At 47.6% G+C, this 21,884-nt stretch overlaps 1 protein-coding gene across 3 annotated transcripts in view; it reads left to right on the top strand.

Moving 5' to 3' along the window:
- The window catches only part of Camk1d (calcium/calmodulin dependent protein kinase ID), a 490,150-nt gene that overhangs the window by 439,628 nt on the left and 28,638 nt on the right, over nt 1-21,884 (top strand). For all 3 annotated transcript variants that reach the window (XM_004662370.2, XM_045134686.1, XM_012949634.2), the window contains exon 6: nt 2,781-2,856. In XM_004662370.2, the coding sequence (XP_004662427.1) occupies nt 2,781-2,856 (76 nt within the window). The remainder of the gene's footprint in view (nt 1-2,780; nt 2,857-21,884) is intronic.

Below are 21,884 nucleotides of genomic sequence, written 5' to 3'. Positions count from 1 at the left end.
CTGGCTGCCCATGAGCTGCGGGACTCTTCCGTCTCTGCTTCTCCAGCACGGATTACATTACAGGCGCACGCGCGCCACCTTGCCCTGCCTTTTTACATATGGGGTGCTGGGGAGTGAACCCAAAACTCAGATCCCGCTGGTCTTGTGGCAAACACTTTCCCATGGAGCTATCTCCCTCACCGCTGGACTTTTCTTCCAGACAGAAGAAGCTCTCCCCCTAGCAGACTGTCTGATCTAATAGAAAGAGCCAGAACAAGGGTCAGTGTGATGTGACTTCAAGCCCCAGTTCTTCCACACCTGGCTGTGTGATTTAAACAGATTACTTGCTTTCGCTGAGGCTCAGTTTCCTTCTCTCTCGGGCCTCGCTCATGCTGTTTGTTAAGGGAACATTAGAGCTGAGCTTTTATGAATGACCATAAGGCCTAGCTGACGGTGGGCACTTCGTGGGGTTAGGTTCTCTGGAAGGGAAGTTGCTCTACAGGCCACTCTCTGGCCGGATTACTTTGGACAAGTGACTCAACCTGGTGGTATCTTGGTGTCTTCTATAATCTGGCAATAATGAAGGTCATGATAATAGGATGATCGTAGAAAGATCAGGATAATAGTGAGTTAATACATCCAAATACCACAGAACACACAATTCCATGCGCAAGGGGCTCATCAGCAATATTGCTGTATTTTATGTGTGTATGTATGTATGTAGCATGTATGTATGTGAGCATAGCTATGTGTGGGTGCATGTGCAAGTAGAAGACAGAGGCTGATGTCGAGTGTCCCTGTCCCTGTCCACCTTATTTACACGGAGGCCAGCACTCTCACTTGAACCCAGAGCTTACCAGTTCAATTAGTCTAACTAGCCATCTTGCCCTGGGGAGGCCCTAAATGGGCTGGCCCCCCAGCCTCCCAAATGCCGGGATTACAGAGAGACTTCCATGCTCCCCCAAGCATTTACATAAATGCGGAGGCTCCAAACTCCAGTCTCCACACTTGCATGGCAAGTAGTTTATCTACTGAGCAATCTCTTCAACCCCAGCAATATTAATTTTTTATTTCCCATCTCTTTTTTAATTGCCCTGGGCTGTGTACACTGAAGACATACATCATCAGCAGACGTGTTTGGAAGGGGGAAAGGAGACTTGACTTGTCAGTAAGAGTCACTGTCTCATATGGATTTATCCCGCACAAGTATTCATCCAGTCACTGCCAGTGATGCCGAGAGGGACAAGGTGAGCCCTCACCTCCGGCGGTGAGGACTCTTGATGGAAGAGTGGTTTAGGAGATGAAGGGAGATTAAGCAGCAGTTTTCCGTCATCACTGTAGATAAGCAAGGGAGAGTGCTGACAGCTCGCTCACCAAACCTCAAGAAATGAGGAAGAGAGGCTCCAAGCAGACCCTGAGGCCAGCCGGCGGCTCTCAGCTCTTGGCCCTGTAAGCCCCACGAAACAGGAGGGTGCTTTGCCTTCATGTCTCCATGGCACTTCCCAAGGCCCCCCATGGGAGCCAGAAATGTTGCCTTGAGTCAGTACAGGTGAGGTCCCACGCCCTGCACGCAGCTGGAGGGCTGCCTGCGCACGGCTCTGTGAAACGAGCTACGGTGCCGAACACGGCAAGACCATAAGGTAGCCACCTATGTGACGGATCCATTAGGGCTGGACATACACACATTCCATTTTTCCACTGATAAAAAGCTAACTGACAGAAGGTGGACGCGGTGGCACACGCCTTTAATCCCCGCACTTGGGAGGCAGAGGCAGGAGGAGCGCCATGAGTTCGAGGCCACCCTGAGACTACAGAGTGAATTCCAGGTCAGCCTGGGCTAGAGTGAGACCCTACCTCAAAAAACAAACAAAATGCTAACTAACGGCTGGAAAGATGGCTTAGAGGTTAAGGCACTTTCCCTGTGAAGCCTAAGGACCCATGTTTGACTCTCCGTGTCCCACATAAGCCAGATGCAAGGTGACGCAAGTGTGCAAGGCTGCACATGCGCACTAGATGGCACATGCTTCTGCTGTTTGATTACAGGGGGTGGAGGCCCTGGCACACCAGTTCTCTCTCTCTTGCTCCCATTCCCGCTCTCTCACATAAAAACAGCAAGTCTGTGGGGCTTGCCTCAAAAAGTAAATAAATAAAGAGCTAACCAATAACGTGGATCATTCATTATCTATTAATAGATCTTTGGTGCTTGGAATCGATCTTGAACCTAGGACTTTGAGCCTGCTAAGTGTGTGGCCTACCACTGAGCTCCATATGCCTCTACTCGGTTTTTAGACCCACAGATGGTTCGGTCTGAATAGACAACAGGGGAAACCAAGAATTAAAAAATGCAAAGGTCACAGAAATGTTTGCATCTGATCTACCTCCAGAAATTAGCCCAACACCAAATTGGGTGGAGGAGAGATTTATTCACACCGGTGGACCGGAGCCAGGATAACTCCTGAAAAACTCCAAACTGGAACCCTATGTGTACCTCTAATTTATAGTTTCAGTGAAAAGCAGAAGCAGATACACAACAGTCAGCAGCTGTAATTGGCACAGGGAAGAGGGGAGGGGTGTGCAAAGGGGAGATTCCAAAAACTGAGTGCTTGGCAATTCCGTGGGTCTTGTCTTTCATGAGCAGGACTGGCGGGCCCACGGCCTTGGGCAGGAAGGGGGTTGACTGCAGTCCAAGGCACCAGCCTCAGGCCTTCCTTCCTAACAACTTTGCAGTGTTCCATTTTTCCACCACACGTCCTCAGGCATTCCAGTTGTCAGGCTTGTGTCTTTTCTTTCTCTTTCTGCAGCTCCTGAAGTCCTTGCCCAGAAACCATACAGCAAAGCTGTTGACTGCTGGTCAATCGGGGTGATTGCCTATATCTTGTAAGTATCGCTGCCATGCCATGTCCCTCCCCCTTATTTTATTGTGGCAAAATATGCATAACACAGATTTTGCCATTTCAGTAGCATCAAGTACATTATCAGTATCGAATAATCATCACCGCCATTTCCCAAACTTTTTCATCATCCCATACAGAGAAAAATCCTACGTCTATTAAATAATAGTCCCTTACCATTCCCTTTCTTCCATACATTTTCTGTCCTTTAGGAATTTGACTGTTTTGGGGAACCTCACATAACAGGATCACACAGCATTTGCTCTTTTTGTGACTGGCTTATTTCACATAGCACAATGTCCTCAGAGTTATCCATGTTTTAACATGTGTTAAAAAGTCCTTCTTAGCCAGGCGTGGTGGCGCACGCCTTTAATCCCAACACTCGGGAGGCTGAGGTAGGAGGATCGCTGTGAGTTCGAGGCCACCCTGAGACTCCATAGTGAATTCCAGGTCAACCTGGGCTAGAATAAGACACTACCTCGAAAAACCAAAAAAAAAAAATTTTTTTTAAAAGTCCTTCTTCAGGCTGGAGAGATGGCTTAGCAGTTACAGCATTTGCCTGCAAGGCCTAAGGATCCATGTTTGACTCTCCAGATCCCATGTAAGCCAGATGCACAAAGATGAAGCAAGCACAAGGTCGCGCATGCCCACTAGGTGGCACAAGCGTCTGGAGTTTAGTTGCAGTGGCTGAGGCCCTGGAGTGCCTCTTGCTTGCTTGCTGGCTCAAATTGTTTTTGCTAAAGTCCTTCTTCTTGGCTAACATTCCACTGTATTTCCTGCACTCTTGTCTATCCTCTCATCCATCAGTTGGTTCTGCCTTTTGGCTATTGTGAACAACGCTGCCATGACCACAAGGTACAAATCTTTGTTCCAATCCTGTTTTTCAATTCTTGGAGATATGTAAGTGTAGAAATGGAATTGATGATCTGTGTCATATGATGATTCTATGTCTAACCTTTGATCAACCACTAACAGTTTGCATAGTATTATACCATTTTATATTCCCAGCTGCACAGGGTTCCAGTTTCTTATTCCAACACTTAAAAAAAAAAAAAAAAGAAAAAGAAAACATAATATCCATCCTGGTGATTGGGCATTGGTATCTCATTTTGATGTTGATTTCTCAAATTTCTAGTTAACATTGAAAATCTTGACTTTTAGGGGATAGAAGCCAATGTAAAAATACTAGGGCATCTACAAAAATAATAATAATAATGATCAGGAAAAATATAAAAAGATCCAAATTTAGCCTTTGGAGTCCTCATTTCCTCTTTGAGGCCTTATTTCCACATTCCAGGAGATGGTTCCTAGACTGAACCTTTGCTTGTTTTACTCGAGGATCATCATTTTGCTCTTACTGTTTGGTTTTATTTTGCTTAACTCTAGTCTAAAGCTATTTCCAATTACTGTTTATTTTTGCAGTTGTACTTTCAAATGTGTGTCTTGTGATATGCTTTTAAGGTGGATTTAGGCTAAACTAGTTCCTGTAATTGTTAAGAAATTAATTGTCCCTCTGTGGTAGTTACCTTCTCATTGCTGGGACAAAACACCTTACCAGAGCAATTTGTGGAAAGAACATGTTTATTTTGTCTTCCAGGAGTTTTTAAAAATTTTTATTATTTGCAAGCAGAGAAAGAGAGAGAAAAGAGACAGACAGAGAGAATGGGCATGCCAGGGACTCTAGCAACTGCAAACGAACTCCAGATGCATGTGCCACCTTGTGCATCTGGCTTACATGGGTTCTGGGGAATTGAACCTGGGTCCTTTGGCTTTGTAGGCAAACACCTTAATCACTAAGCCATCTCTCCAGCCCTGGCTTCCCGTTTTGATGGGAACTTCACCATGGCAGAGAAAGCGTGGCAGGGCAGAAGCAGCAAGAGAGCTGTAACACACAGCCTCCGGTCACTGAGGTGAGCTTCCAGACCAGGCACAGTTATGGAGGAAGAGATACTTCCTGAAGATGGAGGGGAAGTTCCATCATGGCAGAAGAAGCTGGCCCACTTTGACAGGTCCAGGCAGAGAGAGAAGAGCCACAAGCCCAAACCCCAAAGCCACACTGCACAGCACACTTCAGGAACCCAGGTGCTTTAGACCAGAATTCTAAATCCACCACCACACCTTAGGGCTGGACCACCCAGCGACACCTCCTCCAGCCGGGTAGGTGGCTGCAGATCTAAGTTACAAACTGTAAGAAACTCCTGGACGTATTGCAGCGGCTGGGGGGTGGGCATCCATTCAAACTACAAGAGCTATCACTGGTAAGTGAGGGGCCGGACTGTGAAGTCTCAAGGCCTTCCCCCCGAGACACACCACTTCCAGCAAGGCCCCACCAGCTGAGTACTAAAGAAGAAACTTAAATCATGAACACTCGAGGCGATGAGGGGAATTTTTACTGTCAGGCCACCATCGCCTCCTCATCGTCCCCAAGGATGAGAGTGTTCTATAGTAACAGAGTACCCCCCACCCCCCACACATACAGGATTGACTGGAGGAATTTCTGGCGGTACGTGACATTGTTTAGCCTTCTGGAACCCCACTCCTGTTTTGGTTTTGCTTCATTATCTGAGAAGCAACCAGCCTCTGTCCAATTGCGTTCAATTAGGCGGCTGCGCTGTGCCCCTCGGTGTGGATTTAGGTGACAGCCCCAGTGGACGCTTATGATTGCTGCAGAATTTTCTTTACTTTCATATGTTTGGCCCGTGGGGCTCCCATTTATGGAAACAGGTAAAACACAGGCTGTTCTCTCTCTCTCTCTCTCTCTCTCTCTCTCTCTCTCTCTCTCACACACACACACACACACACACACACACACACAATTTGACACACCCATGCCTAGGTAGGGATGTTACTGGGCAAGCAGACATGTAACATGAGTCCTGTGTCACTTATTCCCCCTGGATCAATACATTTTTTTTCTCAGTGAAAATCTGTTTAGAAGTCCTGACTGACTTGGCTTGACTTAAAAGGCTTAAGGAAGTAAATGGCAGGCCATTCCCGTTCCTGACAACTGCCAAGGCTGGCGTTGATAAGCTAGAGGAGAAAGAGCCCTTTCCCGGCTTTCCGGTTTCTAGTTGTTTCGCCCTTTGTATCTGAACTTTATACTACAGTTGCCGTCTGCGGGACTATCTGAGGACTCACTTTGAGTTTTTAGGTATAATTATTTCCCTGACCTCTGGACACTGAGGGAAGGTATTGGCACAGTTGCTGGAGGTTCGCTATCAATGGGTATTTCTTGGAAGTACTGGGTAAGCGATTTAAAACTGAGTGATGATGTCTCAGTGCTCCGGCTGGTTGCAGAGTACCACGGAGCGACTGACTCAAGCAACCAATCTTTATTTCTCGAATTCTGTAGGTGAGATGAGAGTCAGTGTGGGAGCAGGGGAGGGGTGCAGACACCGGGAAAGGGTGGCATAGTACTGCACACTGTGAAAACCCTGTCGCATAGGTTGACCCGTGCCAAATAGCAGCAGGTTGAACCAATGTTACAAGGCAGGACTTGGGCTGGAGAGATAGCTCAGTGGCTAAGTGCACTTGTTGTAAAGCATAACAACCTGAGTTCAGACGCTCAGAACCCACACAGAGCTGGGTGCAGTGGCCAATGTCTGCAGTCCCCGAGACGAGAGACCCCCTGGAGGCCTGTGGCTGGCTAGCCTGGCATAGACGGCAGTGGACAACAAGATCCTCTGTCTATGGTGGTTAAAATGCCTTTGCCTCCCCCCCATAGCCTCAAGTGTTTGGGATTAAGCCTTCCAAAGGCTCTCTCTACCAGTCCCCAGATGGTAGAGCCTTTGGAAGGTGGAACCTTGTGAAAGGAGGCTTGTCGCTGGGGGCAGGCCTTGAGGTCTATGAGTTAGTCCACTAGGTGTTCAGGGCTGGCTCGTGCCCTGCTAATGATGCAGGACTATGTGAACTGCCTGCCTGCTCTGCCATGCCTTAAAACTTCCTCTCAAGACTATAGACCTTCTCTTCCCACAAGCTGTTGAACTGCTGCACTGTCTCAAACAAGACGGAAGATGAGGATCAACAGTCAGGGTTGTCCTCTGACCTCCACATGTGCTCCAGGACACACCCACATTCTAACACACACACACATTGTACACACATGTAAAATATAATAGGATTTTTTTTTTTCAAATAAAGTGCACTCAGGGGGTCTCAATCTTAGATTCTTGCTGCTTCTGCCTGGTCTAACATCTCCATGTGCTGTCTGAAGAACGGGTTGCAGGGCAGGCATACACCAACAGGCAGGCCTGTCCCAGGGAGATCTCACCAAGCCCCTTGTTCTTCCTGTCCACTGGAATGGAACAGAGGTTATCATCTGCCAGGTTTTGGAAGATTGCACTATTATTTTCAATTGATCAGCCTGTCACACTGAGATATCAGATTGCAGCAAAAAGTGGCTGGGACGGGCTCCATCATCAGGTTTCCTCTTGTCTGCACATCATATAAACAACCCTTGTTTTGCTCTTGTGGGTGCTTGCTAAATTGGCTCTCTATAGGTCTCTGCACTCATTTCTTTATTATCCATCATGTGGCAGGAGAAATTGGTTTACCTGTCAAGGCTATGCATTGCTATAAACACTCTTGGTATTAAATTGGTTTTCAACAAATTCCTGAACCTTCCAGGAGTCTTCCTTTGGGAATTAGGATTTGCAAAAGGCACCTTTGCTTGCACAGCTTAAACAGATGAGAAAGACACAAGACGCAGTGTACTGGTGCCTAGTTTTGGGGCTTCACCTGGCGAGGGCAGTGCAAGCTCCAAGTGTTAGGTCAGGACAAAATGGAGTCAGAGTGGGCTGGCAACAGAGACATAAGGAAGTGGGTCATCCACATTCCTCAGGGAATGGCCCAGCCATTATCCCTTCCTTGCCTAATAATGCCCCAGGTCTAGGTTTCCTGCCTTATCTCCCACCTGGGCACTGTTCTGGTCTCACACCCTAGCTGTTTCCCTTCCTCATCTTCCCCCAACTGAAGAGCTCTATATAGCCCACTCTCTGTAATCCCAAGTCAACTGCTTCCGTCTTGAGAGTCAGTCCTGGAAGCTTGTGTTTCTCCTGAATAAAAGCTTCCATCTTTGCCTCAGAGTGGCCTCCGTGGTCTAGGTCACTCCTGAACCTGACACCAAGGACATACAGTTCCCTTCTCAAGATGCATAAATGCCTCCCATGAACCAAACTCGGTTTTGTGGTACCAAGTCTCACCACTTCCAGGAAACTATTTGATGATCATTTCTCTTAAATTGCACTCAAAGATGTAACATGATTCAGACAAACAGTGACTTTCTGCTGAAATGAGAACAGGAAAAGATCACTGAGGGAGATTCCCACTCATAAATGGAAGCGGGCAGGCAGGTAGGTCAGAGGCACATGTGGGCTGGGCAAGCTGGGGTGCACTTGGCCATGACCCCTGATCTCTCTGCATAGAAGACAACATAGACAAAATACCTACAACAATCCTCTGCATTTCCCCCTGGCCTTTACATGGTTTGCTTTTTAGAAGTAGGTCACATAAATGTTGACACACCTGTGTGTGAGGCTTAATTATCTCTGCAACAGAGTGGAGCTGGGAATAGCTGATCCACCTGTAATTCCATTTCCTCAGACCATGGCTGATCCTCTGCAAGGCAGTTCCTGTCTCCTTGAGCAGTTGACAGCTGGCTCTTTATGGAATACATCTATGCCTGGGAAGGAACAAGGGACTAGATGTCCATGGCAGAGATGAGGTGTAAGCACTGGGTCTCAGCCCAAGCCTGGCAGATTTCCACAGTTGTTCTTGGGGTGGACATGAGCAAGGACATGAGCAAGGACACTCCCAGATGCTGCCAGCAGGCAGCGCTCCTCTGGTCACATTCAGGCACTTTGTAAGGCGAGGGACATCAACCCATTTAAGCCGCCCTGAGCCCATAATCTACACTTTGGCTTTAGAAATATAGTGACTAAATTAGGCTGAACATGGTGGCACAGGCCTATAATCCTAGTCTCTCAGGAGGCTGAGGCAGGATTATAAATTCATAGCTTTCCTGGGCTACAGAGTGAGTTCAAAGCCAACCTCAGCAACTTAAGACCTTGTTTCAAGTTAAAAAAAAAATAAAGTAAAAAGGAGGCTAGAGAGAAGGGCGTGGTGGCGCACACCTTTAATCCCAGCACTTGCGAGGTAGAGGTAGGAGGATCACCGTGAGTTCGAGGCCACCATGAGACTCCATAGTGAATTCCAGGTCAGCCTGGGCTACAGTGAGATCCTACCTCAAAAAACAAAACACAACAAAACAAAAAGGGGGCTAGAGATACAGCTCAGTGGTAGCACACCTGCCTAGCTTGTATGAGGCTCCCAGTTCAATCCATAGTAATGCAAAAATAAATAAATAAATGGGAGAAAACTAAATTACATCTATTTATTCTTTCTGCTCCAACAAAAAGCTACAGTGACTTATAACCCATGTAACTGGAATCATATCAACGACACACAGGGGGGCCGCTCCTCAAAACGAGTGTCCGTTACTAAATCACAGTGAGACTTGTGCCCAACCAAATCATTGGGTTTGTATGTCGGCTATCAAGCATGGTCTCTCCTCCATAGAATGGCTATATGAGAAGCCGATGAAAATGACAAGTTTCTGTTTGGCTCTCCAGTCAGGGCAGTGGAGAGAGTAACACCTGGGAGACTCCGAGCAGCCGTTCTCAGCCCAGGGCAGCATCTGCGCAGCACACAGCTCTTGCTCTTGTCTCCCCAGAGCAGCCGGCGCTCACCACTCTCGCCCCCTGTCCCCTTTCTTTGGCTTTCAAGACCCACTACCAGCTACCTCCCTTCTCCTCCTGTCGTCCTGGCATCTTCCTTTCGGGCTTAGCACTCACGCAACTCTGATTTATCACGGTGCCCAGGTCTGCTGGCTTAGCTCAGTGATGGCATTTTGGTTTGGCAGCTTTGCAAGGATTTGCCACCAGGCCTGTCCGCTGAGCAGGTCCCGCGAATGCTGTGTCATCTATGGGCTGAGCGTCCCTGAAGCTTTGGTCTCTATATGGCTACATTTCAGCTGTTTGTGGACACGTGACCCTTTCTTCATTGCCTTAGGGAAGGACCCGGCTAGTTGTCTGTCCAACTTGCCTAACCCCATCCCCTCAAAACACCTGGCTTCAAAATTGGGTGCAAGGGGCCTGGAGAGATGGCTTAGAGGTTAAGCACTTGCATGCAACGCCTAAGGACACATATTTGACTCCCAGATCCCATGCAAGACAGGCGCACAAGGTGACACGTGTGCAAGGCCACGCATGAGCACAAAGTGGCACACATGTCTGCACTTTGACTACGACGGCTAGAGGCCCTGACGCGTCACTTCTGTCCCACTCTCGCCCTGTTTCTTCTCTCTCTCTCTCTCTCTCACTCTCGTGCTTTCTCATTAAAAAAAAAAAAAAGGCCAGTCTGTTGGGCTTGACTCAAAATAAATAAATAAATAAATGGGTGCAAGGCAAGCCCAGCGCTGAGGGGGACTTGGAGCAACAGTGCCATCGAGGTAGAGGAGCCCTGCCCTTTCGATGGCAGCAGAAACACCTGCCCGCTCGGGACTCGAGGAAGAGAGCTCTCCACCAATATCTGAGAGAGCGCCTTGAAAAGACTCCGAGGTAGGGAGCCCACATGATGGAGCATCTGGAAAGGAGTTGTGCACACACCCCCTAACTGGCACAGCTTCGTGCCAGATGGACGAAACTTTTACTACTTCCGCTTTCACGGTATCATCTCCTAGAAACTGTCATGTATGTAGCAGCTGAATGTTTGGGGATATTCAGCCTATAGAATGGAGGGCAGGGGATTGACAGGCACTCACTTCACTAACATTTATTGAGCCTATTACATGTCAGGCGATATGATGGAGCGTAGAGCTGGATCCGTGCCCTCCCTGGCCTTGCTGTCTGCTGGAAACAGCGGGCAGTAAACACGTAAATTGCAGTCTGGTCTTGCCAGCTGCCAGGAGGTGGGAATTCAGCACTGCGCTGGCTGCTGGGGTAAGATAGGAAAAAACGCCTGAGGATGCTTCACAGGACAAGCGACAGACACCTGCTGTTGGAGGATGGGCAGGACTCCGACAGGAAAGAGCCCGTCTAGGATGAGAAAGCGGTTCTGTCCCCGAGGTGCACCTACAAGATCACCATATAGACGGATGGGTTCTCTGTGCACGATGAAAGGTCTTACTTTTTTTTTAACTAGAAACATAGTGATAGAACCATGGTTTGAAAACATTGACTCAGCTTCCAACGATAGATATCTAAAACTTGAGATTGGCTGGGAAGGCCTACTATCTGAATTATCAGGATCTTCAGTTTCCTTAGCACCTGAACACGCAGAAAAATCAAAAGAGGACTTTATTGTTTTTTGAAACATTTATTGTCAGGAAAGTCTAGAACCCGGAGAAAGGCATAGAATATAGGGGGAAAAAGGCACAAATTATAAAGAGAGGGACATGAGCTACGGCAAGGGCTGGTGACAAAAGTGAGATGGGGAGGGAGGGAGAGCCCAGCTCCACCAGCTGCCGCCAGGGATGAGCTGAGTGGAGGGAAACAGGTGACACCCCCTCCCCAGTAACTCCATGTGTGAGCCCCTCCGCGCTTCCTGTCTCGGGGCCACATTGTAGCCAGTCTACAGAGTGCGTCGCGAGAGCATACAGGAAGGGCAATGATAGGGGACACATGCAGCAAAAGGCCACAGGCCATGGAATGCAGGACTCCAAGCGTCTCCCAAATAGGATTGTCAGTCCGCACAGATGTCTGGCTGCCCAGCCATCGGAACTGGAAGTAAGGCAAGGAGGATAGGAGGGAGGGAAGAAGAAACAGAGAGGGAGGAAGAAAAGGAAGGTAGAAAGGAGAAAAAGGACTGGGATGATGGGCCAGTGGGTAAAGTGCTTGCTCTGCAAGCGTGAGTGTCTGTTACACACACACACACACACACACACATCTGCAAAAGGGCAGGGAGAAAGAAGGAAGGGGGAAAGAAGCCACCCCGCCAGTCAGGATGCATAGCTCTAGTTTGGACGTCTCCCCAGGTCACAGCGTCCTCCCTCGCTGCTCTCAGTTAATCACCGCCACGCGGTGGTCAGCACCCCCCCACCCCCCCACCCCCCCCCCACCCCCCCCACCCCCGGCGCTCGCATCTGAACCGCCTTTCTCACGGGAACTAGTTTTCAATGCCAGAAGTTGGGCTGTGTTTCCTGACTCAGCATTCCTGGCGGCGGGCCGCTCTCCGCACCGCAACCCTCTTTGCCCGCATCATGCCTCAGTTTCGCAGCGAGCAGCAAGTGGGCTGTGTTAGCCAGCCTCAGGGAGGCTCAGGGTCTCTTTGCTGATGTCCCAGACTTCCTCAAGATGGTGTCCACGTGGCTAAGGCAAAAATCTCAACGCTCACCCCACATGGAGAAGCAGCTCCAAGTGTGTTGTGCTTGCACACCCAGCCTTCCTGTCCTCCCCAACGCCCCTGCCTCCGCTTCCAGGCGTGCACTAACTGTTCAGAAACATGCTTCCTTTTCCCCTTTAGTGATCTTTCCTGGCTGCTCCAGTTCTTCCCCCGATCTGCTGTCAATTCTCAGCTTTCAAGTCATTATTCAACCCTTAGGAGATGATAGGGACATGTATGTATCCATTGCGTTCTCGTCCCAGAAACTGCCAGCGTCACCCCTGCACGTGGACTGGATACGGAAGGCATCCCTTCTTTGGCTTGCCTCTCCTAAGTTTGTCAGGGAAGACGCATACTGAACTAGATGCTGACGGGAATTCTTGGGTTGAGTTTTTATTATCAGTCAGGTCTCAGTGGTCCTTCTGGTCTGTAAAGCAAGATATGTTCAAATCTGTTTGCCTACTGACTAGGCCTTGGAAATAAGTACAAAAAAGTACTTGGCTTTTAAAACTTTGATTTTATTATTCTAAAGTCTGTAATATTCAATGTAAGGTAAATGAAACTTCTATTCTTTAATACAGATCTCACACTTCTATTTAATAAGTATTTGCTGAATTTCTGCCCAGGCCTCCCATTAGTCCCTGAGTGTCTCGTCAAGTCCAAAAGAAGGGTGCACGGACTTGATTATTCCTGCTTTTCAGAGACTGATTAGGCCTACACTGGCATTATGTGGCATATATGGTGTGCTAATTTTATACAAATATTTTCCTTCCCATAAACTCTTTTGAGTTCAGGGAGCCTAAGCTGCTGTTAGTGTTGAGAGACCCTGGGCTGGATGTTATGAAGATCAAAGTTTTAAGGTAGGTTTAGGGCTGGAGGTGTGGCCCAGTGCTAAAGCATTTGCACATTTGTGTAGCACACAATAGGTTTGACCCTTGGTACCACCAAAAGGGGGGGATCAAAAATGTCTAGTACATTCTATCACCACAGTCATAGCAAAAGGGACAAAAGTAAGAACCCAAGGCAACATCTCCTACCCTCTTTTCTGTGCAGCATAGAAGTGTAAGCCAGGATTGATGATGCTAATGGATAACTGCGATACCGTGCATGACATTTAAAAACATGGCTTCATTGTCATGATTAGCTTGTGCCCCATCCCATCAAAATCCATGGGAGCTTAGAACTAATTCCCCGACTCCCCTCTGACTATTGTTCCTGATGCTGAGCAGGCCCTTTCAGTGAACATAGTTTTGGTTGAAGGAGCCTAAGAAGGATTTGATGGCATTGATAGTTGGGAAACATGGGATTAAGGAGTGGTGACTGGCATTTAATGATTGCTTTGTGACTGTTATATCTTTGGTATCTCTCCGTCTGTCAACCTATTTGTGTGTCTCTCATCTGTACAACTGCCTGTCCATGTACCAACCTCTCCTTATACCTACCTGTCCATATGTCCATCTGTTTAGCTATCAACCTATCTGCATGTCCATCTGTCTATATACCTATCAATCTATATCCATATATTGACTCATCTTTGCATACATATGTCCATATACCTGTCTGTTTATCCATCTACCTATCTATCTGTATAACCACCCACCTAGCTAGCTATGTGTTCATATATTTATATATTATTATATAGCATATTGTAACACCTCTATAAGGTAGACATTTTTCTCCATTCACAAAATGAACTGAGACCCAGATAAGTTGAATCATTTCCCCACACTTGATGGAGCCAAGATTTGAATCCCTTCTTTCCTCTAAACACTAGCTTAGAAAACTGTATGTGTTACATAGTTTTTCTCTATTACTATAATGATATACCTGTAATAACTTGCTAATAGAGAGAATAGGTTTATTTTGGCTCACAGTTTGGGAAGTTCCTCAGCTCAAGTCGATTCATTGATTTGGGTCTCTGGTCAAGGCCCAAATGGCAAGAGCACATGATGGCGCAAACTGCTCACATCATGGCCAGAGAACAGAAGGAAGAGGGGAATAGAGCCCCACAATCCCCCTCAGGGTTCATCTTCAATAAGTAGAGACTTCCTAGCAGACCCCACTCCCCAAAGGACCCACTACTTCCCAGTAGCACCATCCTGACACGAAGCCCTCAGCACACAGCCCCTGGGGAACGTGCCCTCATGCCACGGTGTCACGTCACACACCCGTTGATGGTAAAGTTGGTGTCAGCCCTCAGAGCAGCATGAACTTCTCGGGAGATCATTTCGTTGTCCTTAGAGACTTTTTATTCCAGTTAGACTAACACAGAGAGGTCTAGGTTACTGTTGTCAGTGTGGCCTATTGCATTCAAATGGCTTTTGGTTTTGGTTTTTGGGTTTTGGTTTTTCAAGGTAGGGTCTCGCTCTAGCTCAGGCTGACCTGGAATTCACTCTTTAGTCCCAGGGTGGCCTCAAACTCACGGTGAATCTTCTACTTCTGCCTCCCAAGTACTGGGATTAAAGGCATGCACCACCACACCTGGCTTCAAATGTTTTGGGTTTTTTTTTTGTTTGTTTGTTTGTTTTGTTTTTGGTTTTCCTGACCTGGAATTCGCCATGGAGTCTCAGGATGGCCTCAAACTCACAGTGATCCTCCTACCTCTGCCTCCTGAGTGCTTGGATTAAAGGTGTGCACCACCACACCTGGCTTCAAATGTTTTTTAATAGTTATTATTTATTTATTTGAGAGGAAATGAGCACATCAAGCCTCCAGCCGCTGCAAACGAACTCCAGACACATGCGCCACCTTGCTCATCTGGCTTATGTGAGTCCTGGGGAATCAAACCTGTGTCCTTTGGCTTTGCAGGCAAGTGCCTTAACCACTAAGCCATCTCTCCAGCCTCAATTCAAATAGTTTAATGTAAAGTACTTAAAATAAGTTTCTATCTATTTATCAACCTATCTGCATATCCATCTGTCCATACACCCACCTACCTATATCCGTCTGTTGACTCACCTGTGCATGCATATGTCCTCAGAAGTACTTTTTACAGGTACTTAGAAAATTCATTAAGTGTATCACTTTATTCACATCCAATTCACTAAGTGTATCACTTTATTCCTCTTCACCCATGAGGCTTGCCAGGAGCTCTGCCCCATTCCATCAAATTCCACAAGGTCTTGTCAGAGGAGGCTTTATCTCCTTGACGTCCCCTCAGGGCACCATGACCCTGAGCCCAGGCAATGTGATGTGACCATATTTGAATTTGGATCATCAGAGGTACCGGGGCTTACCCTTCTCTAATCCGTGTCTCCCACAGGCCGGCACCTAAGCTCCTGTCCTTAGTCCCTGACCTATCTAATGGTAAGTCAGGCTACAGAACACGAGGCATTGATTTTGTAGCTGCAGAGTCCTGAGCTGTTCACATCTTTGGCAGGTCACATGGCCTTGTCTCCAGCTCTGTTTCTGAATCTATAATGTACCAAAATCCTGATAGTGACTTCAGAGGCAAATTTAGAAAGACAACGTGTGTGGTACATCTGGTAGCATACCTGGCCAGATACCTAAAAGTTAATATGATACGGCTCAGGAAAGACATACACAAAAAGTTAAACTTTCTCCTCTACTCGCTCAGTAGAAGCAAGCATCCAAGCTCTTGTGCATTTTCCTCATCTATAAATGGAAAGACTTTGCTCAGTGTCAGTGTGCCTTAACTATCTATAGAATTGGATGAAGCGGCCTTTGTGGACCGGCCCACACAGATGCACAGTTCTACCATTATCTGCGGTCCTGAGACCCTCTCTCTGAGATGAGTCTCCCAGTGTTCTATGAGGAGTGATGACTTCTGGACCCCATAAAATTCCATGACTGTGAAGACACCCCCCCCCCCCAGATTTATAGACTGCCTCTTTAAACTTACTTCCAGCCTCTGGCTTGAGGAGTCAGTCAGACGGGGAGTAGGAGCTGCCTCCCCTGAATTATGTGGTCAGAGAGGTGGTCCGACATGGTGGGAGAGTGCCATCTAAGAGGGAAACTGATCATGGAGGAAAGCGTCTGGCACTGGATAAATGGGAGCCTGGAGACTATTGATTGAAGGTTTGCAGTGTTCATTTCAGTTGCCTTGGAGGATGTCATTTATAACAGATGCTAATGGCCATTAGGAGGTTTCACTTCAAAAATAACTAACAAATTACTACACTTGGGAAAATGGGGGTGCAGTTTTCCCTGCCAAGGTAAATAACCATTTTGTAGCGCTCAGTAGCACTGGGGTTTCTTTGTGTTCTTTTTCTTTTTCCTTATGCTGGGTTCGAACCCGGAATCTCCTGTATGTAGGCAGGTACTCTACCACGACATCATACCCCAGCACAGGCTGCTTTTCCCGTCAGGAAGTAGATGGGTGCTGTTGCATACACACGTACACACACACACACACACACATACAAGCATAAATATCACATGTAAAGTGTATCGCTTACTTTCTAGTTTCTAGGACAAAATACCCAAAGAAGAAGTTTGCAGAAGGAAAGGGTTTCTTTTCAGCTTACAGTTTCCAGGGGAAGTCCACAGGGCAGGAACAAGAAGCCAGTCACATTGTCACATCTTCCAGAAGTAGAGCTAGATCACAGCCAGAGGGGCTGTACTATACACTAAACCCAATCCCAGTGACACACTTCCTCTAGTACGGGTAAATCTCCTAAAGGTTCTAGAGGCTTCCCAAACAGTGATGCCTGCGTGAGATTAATTATTCAAAAACATGAGTCTAGAAGGGACATTTTACATTCAAACCACCATGAAGCTTTGTCTATTTATCAAAAAGCAATAGATTAAGAAACAGCCATGAAGTCTTATAGAATACTAATGAGAGACAGAAGAGCCAGGCATGGTGGCTGCATTAGTCAGGATCTCTGTGAGGAGCAGAACTGATATAATGTGGATGCATTATGAAGAAGATTCATTATATTAGCTTACATGATAGAGCTAGCCAGATATAATGTGGATGCACTATGAAGAAGATTCATTGTATTAGCTTACATGATAGAGCTGGACAGTCCAACAAGAGCTGTCTACAGGCTTGAGAGTCGAGAACCCAGTAGCTGTTCAGGCCACAAGGCTGGACGCCTCAGCAGTCCCAATCCGGCCCTGAAGGCCTAGAGTCTTCCTGGAGAGCTGCTCGTGTTGAGTCCATGCAGAAAGGCTGATGCAACTTGGTTCCGTTGTCCACGAAGGACAGCTGACCCAGGCGAGGTGCAAGCATGAGCGGGTAGCAAGGGCAGCCAGGCAGAAGGCCCTGTGTTCCCTTAGAGTTCAGTGTACTTCACTGCTGGCAGGGCTGCCCGTGCTGAGGGAGGTCTTTGTCCCTCACTCAGTTCTTCCTGCATGTGCAGAATCACAGGGCGAGCTGATCCGCTCTCTCGGTTTAGTAGCAACCCAGCATCCAGACCAGACCCCATTTCTGGTTTCAGGCCTCCATTGCCATCTGCCTGCTGGTATCCTTTTCTCAGATTCTCACACACGTACATACACACACACACACACGCACGCACACTTACACTTGGCCCAGCTCTCCCTGGCCCAAGTGGAAGGGCTGTCTGGACAGCCTGCCCAGTCCCACGCATCCTGCGTCCTTCCCGGCCGTGACCACCGCGCCCAAGTTGCGGCTCTTCAGCACCTTCCTACCCTGAGCACAGCACCTGGCTCCGTGCTTTCTCCAAGACCCTGTGGAGTCTGTCCTGGGATCCCGTCACTTCTGCAGGGCTCTCTTGACTCTCCTTGACCTGTAGAACTGCTGCTGATTTGTCTTTTTGCCTCCACCCCAGCCCTTCCCTCTGGAAAGCTAATTGTCCCCATTGATGGTCAGTCTGTACCTCGCAAGGGATTCCTGTCCCCTGCAGGAGGGACTGCTCACCTAAGCATGGGGAACACAGCTCTCCATGGCCTCACCATTGTACACTCTTTTTTTTTTTTTTTTTTGATTTTTCGAAGTAGGGCCTCACTCTAGTCCAGGCTGACCTGGGATTCACTATGGAGTCTCAGGGTGGCCTCAAACTCATGGCGATCCTCCTACCTCTGCCTCCCAAGTCCTGGGATTAAAGGCGTGCGCCACCACACCTGGCTTACCATGGTCCAGTTTTACAGCACACACATTTTTTTATGAAGAACTTCAATATATGAACCTATGATACCTTGATCCTATTTCTTGTCATTATCCTCTTTTGTCCCCTTTCTCTGGACCACCCTCCCTGGAAGACCCTCCTCCTTCAAGGTAGTCCATTCTCCGTTTTATTGTCTCCTTCCCTTTGTCCTCTCTGTCCTCCATGTCAAAATGCTGATGGACTCAGAACTATGCTAGCCTGATGGGAGAATGGGTGACCCCCACCGAGTCACGAATGTACAAGTCGGTTCATGTCCCAAGGACAGCACCCCAAAGTATGCCTATGCACCCTGGGGCTCTTTCCTTCTGCCCCCTCTTCTGCAGTGTGCCCCGAGCCCTGGTGGGCATGATAGAAATCTCCTTAGTGTTGCGCTCTCAACAGCCTCTTTCTTTCTGCCTTGATGAGTCTTTGAGTCTCCGCAGTATCTGTTACCTTCTCTGTAGAGAAGTTTCTCTGGCTGGCAGTGCAAGCAGCACTCGTACTCACTCTGCCACTTCCTCTGCAATGTTCCCTGAGCCCTGGCAGGTGTGAGAGAGATGACCCATCCCGTGCCAAGCACTAGGCTTTCTCTTGTCTTCCTAATGAGTCCTGGGTCTTCCCAGTATTTGCCGCCATCTGTAAACAGGAGGTTCTGTGACAAACAGTGAGGTCAGCATTCATCAAAGGCATATACTGGGCTGGAGAGATGGCTTAGCGGTTAAGCGCTTGCCTGTGAAGCCTAAGTACCCCGGTTCAAGGCTCTGTTCCCCAGGTCCCACGTTAGCCAGATGCACAAGGGGGCGCACGCGTCTGGAGTTCGTTTGCAGAGGCTGGAAGCCCTGGCTCGCCCATTCTCTCTCTCTCCCTCTATCTGTCTTTCTCTCTATGTCTGTTGCTTTCAAATAAATAAATAAAAAATGAACAAAAAAAATTTTTAAAAAGGCATATACACTTAAAAGGATTTTTTTCACAATTTTTATTAACAATTTCCATGATTATAAAAAATATCCCATGGTAATACCCTCCCTTCCCCCTCCCCCGCACTTTCCCCTTGGAAATTCCATTCTCCATCATATTACCTCCTCATCTCAATCATTCTACTTACATATATACAATACCCACCTATTAAGTACCCTCCTCCCTTCCTTTCTCTTCCCTTTATATCTCCTTTTTAACTTACTGGCCTCTGCTACTAAGTATTTTCCTTCTCACGCAGAAGCCCAATCATCTGTAGCTAGGATCCACATATGAGGGAGAATATGTGGTGCTTGGCTTTCTGGGCCTGGGTTACCTCACTTAGTATAATCCTTTCCAGATCCATCCATTTTTCTGCAAATTTCATAACTTCATTTTTCTTTACCGCTGAGTGGAACTCCATTGTATAAATGTGCCACATCTTCATTATCCACTCATCAGTTGAGGGACATCTAGGCTGGTTCCATTTCCCAACTATTATAAATTGATCAGCAATAAACATGGTTGAGCACATACTTCTAAGGAAATGAGATGAGTCCTTAGGATATATGCCTAGGAGTGCTATAGCTGGGTCATATGGTAGATCAATATTTAGCTGTTTTAGGAACCTCCACACTGATGTCCACAATGGCTGGACCAGATTAATCCACTTAAAAGGATTTTGATGAGCACAATGGCTCTATTTAGCCAAGGAACAGTGGAAGCTTCCCTCTAGGGTGTATGACCTTCCAATACACAGGAATTTGACTGCATTCTCAGTACAAGCATGAATTCTCTCCCACTGAGTGGTCCTCATATCCAAGCAGAGAGCGGTTGACTACCCACATAACTATGGCACCCATGGGCACATTCTGCCTGGCAGGGTGATTTTGTATCTTGCAGGATCTACTACTTGTTATGACTGCTGCTGGCTTGTCTCCCCCAGTAGTCCTCCTAGAACTTTCCTGCCCTGTGCGTGCTACCTGGCAGGGAGGGGCTTCTAGATCAGCTCCAGATTGATTTCTGTGTCCAGTGGCGTCTTCAGCAGTAGGGTCTTATCACCTGTTGCATTCAGCTTCATGTTGCTGGATGCACATCCGACCAGACCCAGTTTATGGGAAGAAGGGATTCATTTTAGGCTTTTGGGTCCGGCAGTGGGGGTGGGGAGGTTCTGTCAGTGGTGGAAGAAGCTACTTCCACACACCCAAGCAGAGAGAGACAGCTGCACCAGGCAGATGCCCACAAGCAGCAGAAACGCACCACTAGAGTTCAGACTGCTGTCTGCGCATCTTCGGGCTGGACTCAAGATCTGCCCCCAAACACACCATCTCCAGGGACACCTCCTCCAGCAGGCTGCGAGAAACTTATGCAGAAAGCTTAACCTTAGTCAGAAATGTCTTAGGATACGGAGGACATCCATTCACATTCAATCCAACACGCCATCTATTTCTGGTGGGTAACCAAGTGCATTGGCAATGCCCTGGGTTGTTTGGGGGGGTTCTCATGGGCCTCCCTTCCCAACAATTCACTGTAGGGGGGCAGCCTGTAACAATCTATGGCTTCAGAGTAAAGCTTTCTCCAACCCCAGGAGGGCACTTCCACTCAGTGATCTATCTATCTGTCTACCTATCTCTCCTTCTTTTAAAAGAAGCGTATGCCTTTTAAAGACCTAACAAAGGAGGGATGAGTTATTATTATTCACACCATCTTTCATTTTGTAGCACACATATCTCATGCAGCAGCAATTGTGGTGGCAGCCGCTGCAGCGGTGACCTTCTCTTCAGTTCTAAGCTAACCTATGCTCCTCCATGCCTCTGATCTTACCCCTGGTTATCCACACCTGCCTGTGCCCTTGTGTTTCTCTGCAAAGCCCCATCCATCCTCCAAGATAAAACACAGACATTTATTGCCTCTTCTCTCCCCACGCGCCATGAATTTGATGCCTATTTTCTATGTTGTGGGGACAGCTCTGTGGTTGTTACTGTCCATGTCACCATCCTCATTTGCACCCCTCTCCTCCCACACCACCTCAGTGTTGAAGGCAGGAAGTGGCTCTTATCAACTCGCCAGATGAAACCCAATACCTGGTGAATAGTGGTGACAAGTACATACTTGGTGAATGAATGCTAGGTATGCCTGAGGCTCTATATTAGTTCATTTTCTGCCAGAGACTAAGTAAACCAAAGGCAGTATGAGTTTGTTTGGCTCGTGGTTCTAGAAGATGAGGTGTCCATGAACATGGTGCTGGTGTCTAGAGAGGGTCTGTGTGCTGCATCCTTCCAGGGTTGAGGGCAGAAACAAGGGACAGCAAGGGCCAGTGAACAAGCCCAAGGAGGATGGTGGTGGAAGTTATCCTGGCATCAGGAGCCCACTCGGGTAACAGCAGTAATCAACTCATCTGGGCAGACCCCTCATGACCTAATCACCTCTTAAATTTCAATAGAGCTTTAAGAGAGACATTCAAACAGGCACTGAGTAAAATGTGTTATGTCCACTTTTGAAAATGGAGATCTTGAAGGACTATAAAATTCATGTGGAAATCCTTTCTGAAAGTCTGTACTTATAGCCACCCTGACTTAGTATCAACAGGCTTACACTGTGGTTCTTG

The sequence above is a fragment of the Jaculus jaculus genome, chromosome 15 (assembly GCF_020740685.1).
Source record: "Jaculus jaculus isolate mJacJac1 chromosome 15, mJacJac1.mat.Y.cur, whole genome shotgun sequence".
Taxonomy (NCBI): domain Eukaryota; kingdom Metazoa; phylum Chordata; class Mammalia; order Rodentia; family Dipodidae; genus Jaculus; species Jaculus jaculus.
Note: the sequence above shows the minus strand (reverse complement) of the source record. Positions and strands in the feature narration are given on the sequence as shown.